The 9,847-nt window shown below is 46.2% G+C and overlaps 2 protein-coding genes across 2 annotated transcripts in view; one reads left to right on the forward strand and one right to left on the reverse strand.

Moving 5' to 3' along the window:
• The window catches only part of LOC133954669 (leucine-rich repeat neuronal protein 3-like), a 12,889-nt gene extending 11,366 nt beyond the window's left edge, over positions 1-1,523 (reverse strand). Inside the window, exon 1 of the mRNA XM_062389101.1 lies at positions 1,307-1,523. The gene's annotated coding sequence lies outside the window, so the exon portion shown is untranslated. The remainder of the gene's footprint in view (positions 1-1,306) is intronic.
• The window catches only part of immp2l (inner mitochondrial membrane peptidase subunit 2), a 57,932-nt gene extending 49,312 nt beyond the window's left edge, over positions 1-8,620 (forward strand). Inside the window, exons 4-6 of the mRNA XM_062389204.1 lie at positions 3,433-3,498; positions 5,683-5,785; positions 7,965-8,620. Of these exons, the coding sequence (XP_062245188.1) occupies positions 3,433-3,498; positions 5,683-5,785; positions 7,965-8,090 (295 nt within the window). The 3' untranslated portion in view covers positions 8,091-8,620. The remainder of the gene's footprint in view (positions 1-3,432; positions 3,499-5,682; positions 5,786-7,964) is intronic.
• The last annotated feature ends 1,227 nt before the right edge of the window (positions 8,621-9,847 follow it).

Raw genomic sequence — 9,847 nt, forward strand, 5'->3', positions numbered from 1 at the left:
GTGACTCTCAGTCAGTTGTTCTCTCAGGAGATGGAACCCACTCAGCAGAGTCACAGAGAACAGACGCTCAGGGAGAGAAGGAGGAAACTTCTCCTTGTTCACGTGTTCCCAACACTTGATTAGAAACTAGAGGCAGTTTGTGTGGAAGTCTGAGGACGTGAAGGCGTCAGGTCGAGTTTCCTGCCTCAACAGAAACGGACGTTTCCTCCTGACCAGGTGCAAACGTTCAGTCCGACCTGTGTTTGCATCATAACCTAATTTACATCTGGATGAATTTGTGAACTGGTGTTTGAGTTCATTTACAAAACACGTCCTCACCTCAGGGAGGAAACATCCAGAGAAAACACAACTGACGTTATTTAATTAGCACTAAGTCACATCACACTAATCCCCTGCTGTTGTCACTTAAACTAAAATAATGAGCTCTCGCAGTCTAATCAGAGCCGAAGTGCAGCGAGTCCTCAGGGACGTGATGAAGATGAAGATGAAGGATGAAGACTGACGTAGTACATGTGGCTCTACTGTCCACCTCGTTCAGCCGGGGGGGGGGAATGTGCTGAACTCGCCTCAGTGTCCAGCTGGTAATTACCACAGGGTTGAAATACAGCAGGGGGGGGGGGGTTGTGGGTGATTAGGCGTCCCTCCTGTTAGAGCACATCGCTCTGCAGCCAATCCTGTGACCTGCACGTCTAAACTCCAAATCCAAAGAGCGGCGGCTCTCTCCTGCCTCGTGCTGCTCCTTCACATGTCCAGTGTCCGTCCAGCTCCACACTGAGGAGCAAGAGGACACCTCAGAGGCGTCTCCAGAGGCGTCTCCAGAGGCGTCTCCAGAGGCTCCAGAGGCGTCTCCAGAGGCGTCCACTCAGCTTCCTGAGGGACATGCAGCTTGTTAATGTGACTCCCGGGTTTTAACCTGACTCAGGACTTTTGTCTCATGTCGTCCCTGAATCTTTCCTGCGTCTCGTCACTTTGACCTGCCCCCCCCCCCCCCCCCCCCCCCCCCCCCCCGCCTCATCTGGTCTAGCTGGACATTGTGTCTCTGTCTGACTTCAGGGGACGGACCTGTGGAGTGACACCATGAAACAAGTGAGAACCTGAGGAGCAGAACAACGTGAGGAGCTGCAGTGTCCTCACATCAAAACCTGCGACAAAAATCCACAGCCCTGTTTTCTAATTCCCCTCAGCTGTCAGAACCGCAGGCTGAGCCGCCTAAGCTCAAGGTCTACTGCAGTCAACACACACAGACACACACACACACACACACACACACAGACACACACACGCCGTACAGCAGTGAAACACTCACCAGTAGAGACAGCATCCATCACGTCTCGTGCAGCAGCAGATATTCAGCAGGTACTCCTGGCATGGCTGCAGCAGAGTGAGTGTCTGTGTTTGTGTGTCTGTGTGTGTGTGTGTGTGTGTGTTTTATTTAAGATGTGCAGCGCTGCATGTTAACATCCAGCAGCAGAAGCAGCAGAAGCTATTTTCCTGTTTTCCTCAAGTAGCTCCAAGAACAAACGTCTTCTCTCTCTTCCTCTCGACAGCGACACAGAAGTAGAGAGAGAGGGGGGAGCAAGAGACACTGAGAGAGAGAGAGAGGGGGGGGGACTGGGAGGGAGAGAGAGAGCGAGAGAGAGAGGGGGGGGCAGAGAGAGGAAAAGGAGAGGGGGCGATGAGAGAGAGAGAAATATAGGTTCTGTTTTTCTTTCCTCCATCCTTCCTCTCCTTTCCTTTTGGAGTGATCATCATCACTCTATTACACATCAAACACACACACACACACACACACACACACACACACACACATGCACTAATACACAAATTGGTACATGCCAGCTCCCCTGAGACCAGCCAATGAATGATCAGCTCTGTGGCTGTGGAGCTGAATCCAGTTGGTTTAACAACCTGTCAATCAGTCATGATCCCCTGTATCCCCAAGGCAACAGAGAGGAGGATGAGGAGGTGCTGGTGGGGGGTGAAGGAAAATGAGGAGAAAGTGAAAGAGTGGATGAAGGAGGAGAAAGGAGCAGGTAGAAGAGGAGGTGAAGGGTGAAGAAGGAGCAGCAGGTAGAAGAGGAGGTGAAGAAGAAGCAGCAGGTAGGAGAGGAGGTGAAGGAGAAGCAGCAGGTAGGAGAGGAGGTGAAGAAGCAGCAGCAGGTAGAAGAGGAGATGAGGAAGAAGCAGCAGGTAGAATAGGAGGTGAAGAAGAAGCAGCAGGTAGGAGAGGAGGTGAAGAAGCAGCAGCAGGTAGAAGAGGAGGTGAAGGGTGAAGAAGAAGCAGCAGGTAGAAGAGGAGGTGAAGGAGGAAGACTAAGCAGCAGGTAGAAGAGGAGGTGAAGAATAAGCAGCAGGTAGAGGAGGAGGTGAAGAATAAGCAGCAGGTAGAAGAGGAGGTGAAGAAGAAGCAGCAGGTAGAAGAGGAGGTGAAGAAGAAGCAGAAGGTAGAAGAGGAGGTGGAGGAGAAGCATAAGGTAGAAGAGGAGGTGAAGAAGAAGCAGAAGGTAGAAGAGGAGGTGGAGGAGGAAGACTAAGCAGCAGGTAGAAGAGGAGGTGAAGAATAAGCAGCAGGTAGAGGAGGAGGTGAAGAATAAGCAGCAGGTAGAAGAGGAGGTGAAGAAGAAGCAGCAGGTAGAAGAGGAGGTGAAGAAGAAGCAGAAGGTAGAAGAGGAGGTGGAGGAGAAGCATAAGGTAGAAGAGGAGGTGAAGAAGAAGCAGAAGGTAGAAGAGGAGGTGGAGGAGAAGCAGCAGGTAGAAGAGGAGGTGAAGAAGAAGCAGAAGGTAGAAGAGGAGGTGGAGGAGAAGCAGCAGGTAGAGGAGGAGGTGGAGGAGAAGCAACAGGTAGAGGAGGAGGTGAAGAAGAAGCAGAAGGTAGAGGAGGAGGTGGAGGAGAAGCAGAGGGTAGAGGAGGAGGTGAAGAAGTGGCAGCAGGTAGAAGAGGAGGTGGAGGAGAAGCAGAAGGTAGAGGAGGAGGTGAAGAAGTGGCAGCAGGTAGAAGAGGAGGTGGAGGAGAAGCAGAAGGTAGAGGAGGAGGTGGAGGAGGAACCTTGGAAAAGACTCCGAGCTCAGTTTGGCTTTGATCCAATCATTAATCAGGAGTTTAGGAGAAGTGAGGAGATCTGAATCATTCAGTGTCTCCACTGCTCGAGGCTGAAGTGCCCTCACATGTCTGATGCTCCTCCAGCTGCTCCTCCAGCTGCTGCTGGGTGGAGAACCTGGGCTCCTCCTTCTTCATGAGTCTGGATGGTTTAGATGTTTCTGTTGCAGTTGAGCAAGGAGCTGAATCACAGACATATCAGGAGTTTGGAGACACGCAGTAAACATCATGTCTGAGAAGAATTACAAACATAAACACACACTTCATCATGCTGTGTGGGTCGTTCTGGTTTCATGCTTATTCCCTTCTAATATAAGTGTGTCCTGTTCCCTCAGGTCTCCAAAGAACCCCCAGCAGAAGATCATCAAGAGGGTCATCGGCCTGGAGGGAGACTTCATCAGGTAGGACCCCCCCCCCTGTCTGCTGCTGATATGGAACAATGTAATAATATGTTTAATATCACAGCCCGGGCGTAATGAGCTTCACGACTCCGGAGGTCGATGTGAACCTGATCCTTTCGGTCTCTGGTCTGATTGGTCGAGAGCCTCACTGCATCACGCTGGTTTCTAATCGGACTCATTGGCACCACCTTGTGGACAAAGTCACTCACTGCGGCTCCTGAAGCAACAACCTGACCCCAGAGGTTTGAAACTCACAGGATTACAGAGTTTCCTTCAGTGGAATCGAACTCGTCATGTGACCACACGTTCTCAGCCCGGGTCAAGACTTGAGACTCTTAACTTGATCTATATTAAATCATAGAGTTGTGTTTGTGAACTCGTCCGGCTCTACCTCTGTTTACTTGAGCTGTTTCTAACAAACAGTTTCCTCCTGCAGCCGAGAACGTGACCTTTTCAAACTAAAGCTCAATGTTCATCTACAGCAGGGATTTCCAAACTTTTTATCCCGAGGGCCACATATAGAAAAAAAGGTCTGGGCCACTCATGCTGCCACGCCCCCCTGCACAGGGCGAATTGTTGACAGTGGGGGGGCATGGCGGCGTTCTGAGGGACAGGTGCAATACAGTGGGCCATAGTCCATCACATTACATTTCATGAAGCTGACGCTTTTATCAAATAAGTGCATTCAAGGGTTCAAACCCAGAACAACAAGTATCAAGAAAGAACAATTTCTCCAAAAATAGAGCAAAACTACAAAGTGCTATAATTTAATGCCATTTAGGTGCTTCTAAAATGTTAAAAAAAAAAAATGTATTTATTTTATTTTATTTTATTGTATTTTTTTTTTTTTGAGTCGGGCCGATTTAAAATGGATGGCGGGCCGCAGATGGCCCATGGGCCGTAGTTTGGACACCCCTGATCTACAGCTTCTCTCTGAGTGGAAGGTGATGTCATCATCTCGAGCCTTTGACTGATTGATAAAAGCAGAACCGGTTCTGAACCTTTCAGGGTCATTTAATCAAATGTTCATGATTTTACTGTGAGTTTGACTCTTATTATGTTAACACTCATAAATAATTCTGTTTGATGCATCGTGTTTGTGCTGAAGTCCTCAGCTTCGTCCTGGAACCTCCAGTTTATCTTTATAAATCTCAGGATGAGTTATGAAATTAAATGTAGAGCAGGGACCATCCTCTCTTTTCTCAGAGCTTCTACAGTTGATAAAATGAAATAGTCACAGTAAATTAATTTATAGATAGATAATTTATTTCTGAACCACAGACATGTTCTGAAGGTTCTGTCGTTGAGATCAGAGTCTAACCCGACAACCTGCTGCTGCTTCACAGACAGCAACTACACAACATGTCAGGACACAAGTTTTCTGGAGTTTATGTTTGAAACAGCTTAACAAACATCTCACTGCTGGAGCATGAACCAGGAGATCTGCTTTCTGAGCATGTTCTTGTCCCATGGCAGCTTCAGTAGAACTGATTCCAGTCGGAACTTCTCACCCTGGTGCCGGTGTGACCGTCCATCATGTCTGCAGGCTGCTCTCCACCTGCTCACAGACACACACCTGATGACTCCACTCACCGTGTGTGTGTGTGAGTCTGTGTACGTCTCGTCCTCACAAACAAACTACTTTAGATTTTCTTTTTCATTTTCCCTGTGAACGGAGCTGTCCATGGTTCTGAACGGAGCTGTCCATGGTTCTGAAACATCAGCCCAGCTACACACTCATTTACATATTTTGTGCTTTTTTTCTACACAAATCTCAAAGAGAGGAAGGAACACGTGCGACCGATCACTGACAAATCTCCATTTAAAAGCCCCTGAAGTTATAAATCACAGTGTAGCTAAGTGATGAATCAGAGCCGGGACAGAGCCGAGGAAGATGAAGAGGAAGATGAAAATGAAGAGCGCTCGGCCTCCTCCTCGTTAACCTGTCCACCTGATTGCAGCAGGAGGAGATGAACATCACCTCCTCCCTCACGAGGCTCAGATCTTTATTGATTTGGGTGAAATCAGCTCTGCTCAGTGTTGAGTTTCTAATTTTCAATGAGCTGTGACTAAACTCTTGTTTTTGTGATTCGTGCTGATGAAGCTTGAAGAAAATCAGATTATATAATAACCTTGTTAATGTTTCCCAACTTTTCCTTCATTTTCCTTCTTGTGTCTCTTCAGGACTCTGAGCTACAAGAACCGATACGTCCGGGTTCCCGACGGTCACTTCTGGATCGAGGGCGACCATCACGGCCACAGTCTGGACAGCAACAGCTTCGGACCGGTACGACCTGCTGGAGCATCACTGACGCTTTCATTAATATACACGTGATTCATATAAGAGACACAGAGCCACTGCTGTAGAATACATAACAACTCATTGAAAGTGATGATAAACAAACATTTCAGGACTCGTTCACACCTCGTTTGGTTCAGACTTTTCAGTTTGGTCCTTCTTCATCTCGTATATAGTTAATAATAATAATAATAATAATAATAATATTATAGATATAAAGTCATAATTCATTGAGAAAAAAGTGGTAATATATCAAGACTTTTCAGTTTGGTCCTTCTTCATCTCGTATATAGTTAATAATAATAATAATAATATAGATATAACGTCATAATTCATTGAGAAAAAAGTGGTAATATATCAAGACTTTTCCTGAAGTGGAGGGGACGTCTCTGTTCCTCAGGACACAGACGTTCTTCTGATTCAACCTCTCACACGTCATCACTCCAGCTGCTCTCAGACTCTCTGACTCCAGAGCTGCTCCTCCAGACCTCTCGGTATCAGGTGGAGACAACAGCTCCTCCGTATCTTCACAAATCTTCAGAAACGTTTTACATGTAAAGATCTCTGTGGTGGACGTGAGAACCAGAAGATTCTGAGCGGCCCGGTTGTGTCTTTGTGTGAGTCCACGTCTCGTTGTCTCTTTGCTCCGTTGGAAGACGACGTCCCCGTCTTCAGACGCTCTGACCTGAGGACAGCACCGGGCCTGTTCACATGAATCCAGTCTGGGCAGCGGCTCCGAGCTGCGGAGCTTCAGTCGACTTTTCTCTCTTTACACCAACATGTGATTTGTGTCGGAGAAGAAATCAGAGGAATCTTCTGGCAGGTGGTGTAAAGCTGTCTCCTCCCGTCTCCTCCCGTCTCTCGGTTGTCCCCCCCCCCCCCGCTCGTTTCTTGGGACAGCACTTTGAGGTCGGGTTTGAGCTGCTGTCATTTCTCATCCGTCCTAACAGACATCAGCTTCAGGCACTTTACCAAATCACATCATTTCTTTCTTGCTGCTGAGCGGCTGGAGCAGCGGCGGCAGCGTCTCGTCCTCGGTTCTTCTTCTTCTCTTCATCACGTCACAGCGAGCACATGAGTTTCATATTACCAACAGATATTGTCATCAGGGGAGACTGAACAATAGATTCTGTTGGAATGTGTCATTCAGCAGCTTCAGGTCGATCTGAGGAACCAGCCACAGTCACTTTAACTCTAACTCTTCTTCTCTCTGGCTTCTTCTTTGTCGTTGGAAAATCTTTTCTAAGAAACTCTAAAGCTTAAATAACCAGGAAAACAAGAAAACAACTAAACAAAGAACTGAAATGGATTCAAGGAACCAGATCTAAGGACCAAGAAAATTAAGAATCAACCGGGGAAGCGCGGCGAGAACCGAAGGAAAAGAGTAAAGAAGGAACCGAAAGCCACAGGAACTCTGGAGAAGGTCATGTGTCCCATCTCTCGTCCTTACGGGGGCGATGTGTGGAACTTAGCACCATGCTGGTAGAAAAGGTTTAACAAGGAACTGTGGAACAAAGAGGAATCCAAGAAACTAAAGAACCAAAGAAATCAGGAGAGTTCCTAATTGAAGAGGAACCAATGAGCTGTGAGGAAAGGTTCTATCAAGAGTTCCACTAAACCAGTATTTTAAAACATGAGCTGAACAGAGTGAGATTGATTCTCACTCTGTTCTCTGTGTTCACATCTGGTTCTTGTCTCTTTTCCCTGATCCGGTTCTGATCATATTCACGAAGACCTCTGGGGGAGCAATTCAAATCCAATCTGATTAGATCTGTTTTAATGTGATGGAGATAACAAACCACTGAACGGCTCCTCAGCTGCAGCCAAACGAATATTAATCTGCTTCTTCATTACTTCATGTTATTAAAGCTGATCTGGAGTCTGAAGGCGACTGAGTGTTTGTAACGTGGAGACAACAGGAGTCAGACAGAACCTCGACCTTCAGCCCTCGACGTCTCAGTTTGAGTTTCACATTTTAAATCCTCCATGATGATCATGTGTCTGGACTCAGTGAAGCTTCTCATCATCCAGAGTCAAGGAGCTCGTCACTTTAAACCAGAAACAACCTCAGAACTCGAGGCTTCATGTGTTTCAGTGGAATGTGATAGAATCTGTATCAAATACACACTGACCCTGGGACGTGTTGTTGTGTGGTTGTGTCTTCCAGGTGTCGGTCGGGCTGCTTCACGGCCGAGCTTCTCACATCATCTGGCCTCCACAACGCTGGCAGGAGATCAAACCGTCCCTCCCCCCCAACAGAGGCCCGCTGGACACTGAGGAAGAGGAGGGATGAAGACTCACACATGTTAATACTCACCTGTTCTGATCTGATGAAGCAGACAAACGCTGCGTCTGTAAGAATTCATCTTTCACACGTGTTTTGTTTTTGTGTCTGAATAACTTCATCTTCAGGAGGAAACAGATTCTCTGGATTATTGAGAGAAGTTCATTTTCTGGATTTTTCATCGATCCTTTGACATTTACAGATTCATTTTTTTAAGTCACATCCACATGGAAGTCGGATCCAGAGCTGGAAAGATGATTTAAGATGTGATCTGAAAGATCTGCTGTTTCAATGATGAATGAATGGATGAATTTAAATAATCTCTGTTTTATATCAATTCATTTTTATTATTATTTTGTTCATGATTGAATAAAACAAGAGATTTGACATTTAATAAAACAAAATGTGAATTGATTCATTTAGGAATCAAATGAATTATCAGGTGAATCTTTATTTAGCTTCAGCTCATTTCTGATGAAGAAAGAATATTCCTTCTGTTTCATGTTCCGATTCTGAATAAATGAGTCCTTGATATGAAACCTTACAGTCTGATGATTTTAATAAAGTTGAGTTCTGCTTCATTTGATAGAATTCAATGTGTTTCCAGAATGAACTGAAGCTGCATGTTCATTATCTTGAATATCAAATTTCTCATTTATTAACCAGCATCTCTGTCTCAACCCAATAAGCCTCAGTCAGTTACCTTTACCCCAGGGGCTTCTGGGAAATGGTGTTCAACGAACCAGCTCTCCGCTCTTTTCACATTTATATATCTCCTAAATGTAAAAAACTGATTGAGAACCTGTTTAATATGTTTACAATAAACATATTATAAACATATTACACCTCCACAACCAGTCATATAAATCCAATCACGTATTCAGTCCTAACTTATCTGATTATTCTAATTAAGATCCATGACTGAAAATGGTGAAAACCATTTATCTCATTATGTTAAAGTGAAAAGCAACTCCTGGCTCCGCCCCCTGACCCCTGACCTGTCTCATGAACCGTCCCTCCAGGTTTGTCCTCTAGAGACGAACACGTGTCCGGATCCTTCTCGTCTCTTCAATCCGAACACGGTTCTCTGAACACGTGATGACTCAGAAGCTGCAGCTGCCTCCTGCTTCCTCTCAAACATCTGATTTGCATAAATCTAATTGAGGCAGCACTTGAGGAGCATTCAGCCAAATGGAGCTCTGTGGGTTCAGTGGGTTCTGTGGGTTCTGTGGGTTCTGAGCAGCTGTGCGGCAGCGTCATGGGACCTGCGAGGCCCAAGTGGGGCTAAATGCAGGAGTAGTGAATCCCCCCCCCCCCCCCCCGGGGTTAGCCGGCTCACAGCTGCATGAAGAATCACTCAGATGTGAGTTTCTGCTCCAATTCGATCTGATGGTTGAAGTGAGAGCAGTGAACATGAGATCCTGAGCAGCGAGAAGTCAAAGCTCCTGTTTACATCGTGTGTTTACATCGTGTGTTTACTTTGTTTACAGGAAACTGAAATGACATCATTTCTGTTTGTGTCTCTGCGCTCCTGTTTCCGTGCCAACCAGCGGCTGCAGCTGCTAGGATACGGGCGACTTTGGGTCGCCACGCCAACGGGAGGAAACACTCGAATCATCTCTTTTGTTCAATGTGATGAAATCATAGATCATGAGAGGATTTATATGAGTAACAGAAATGAGCCCTAGAGGGCGCCACTGGTCGCTCTGATAGTGAAACAGTGAAAAGAACATTTGTGACTTTTTTCTATCTGATCAAAAATTAAA

This window comes from Platichthys flesus, chromosome 6 (assembly GCF_949316205.1).
Source record: "Platichthys flesus chromosome 6, fPlaFle2.1, whole genome shotgun sequence".
Taxonomy (NCBI): domain Eukaryota; kingdom Metazoa; phylum Chordata; class Actinopteri; order Pleuronectiformes; family Pleuronectidae; genus Platichthys; species Platichthys flesus.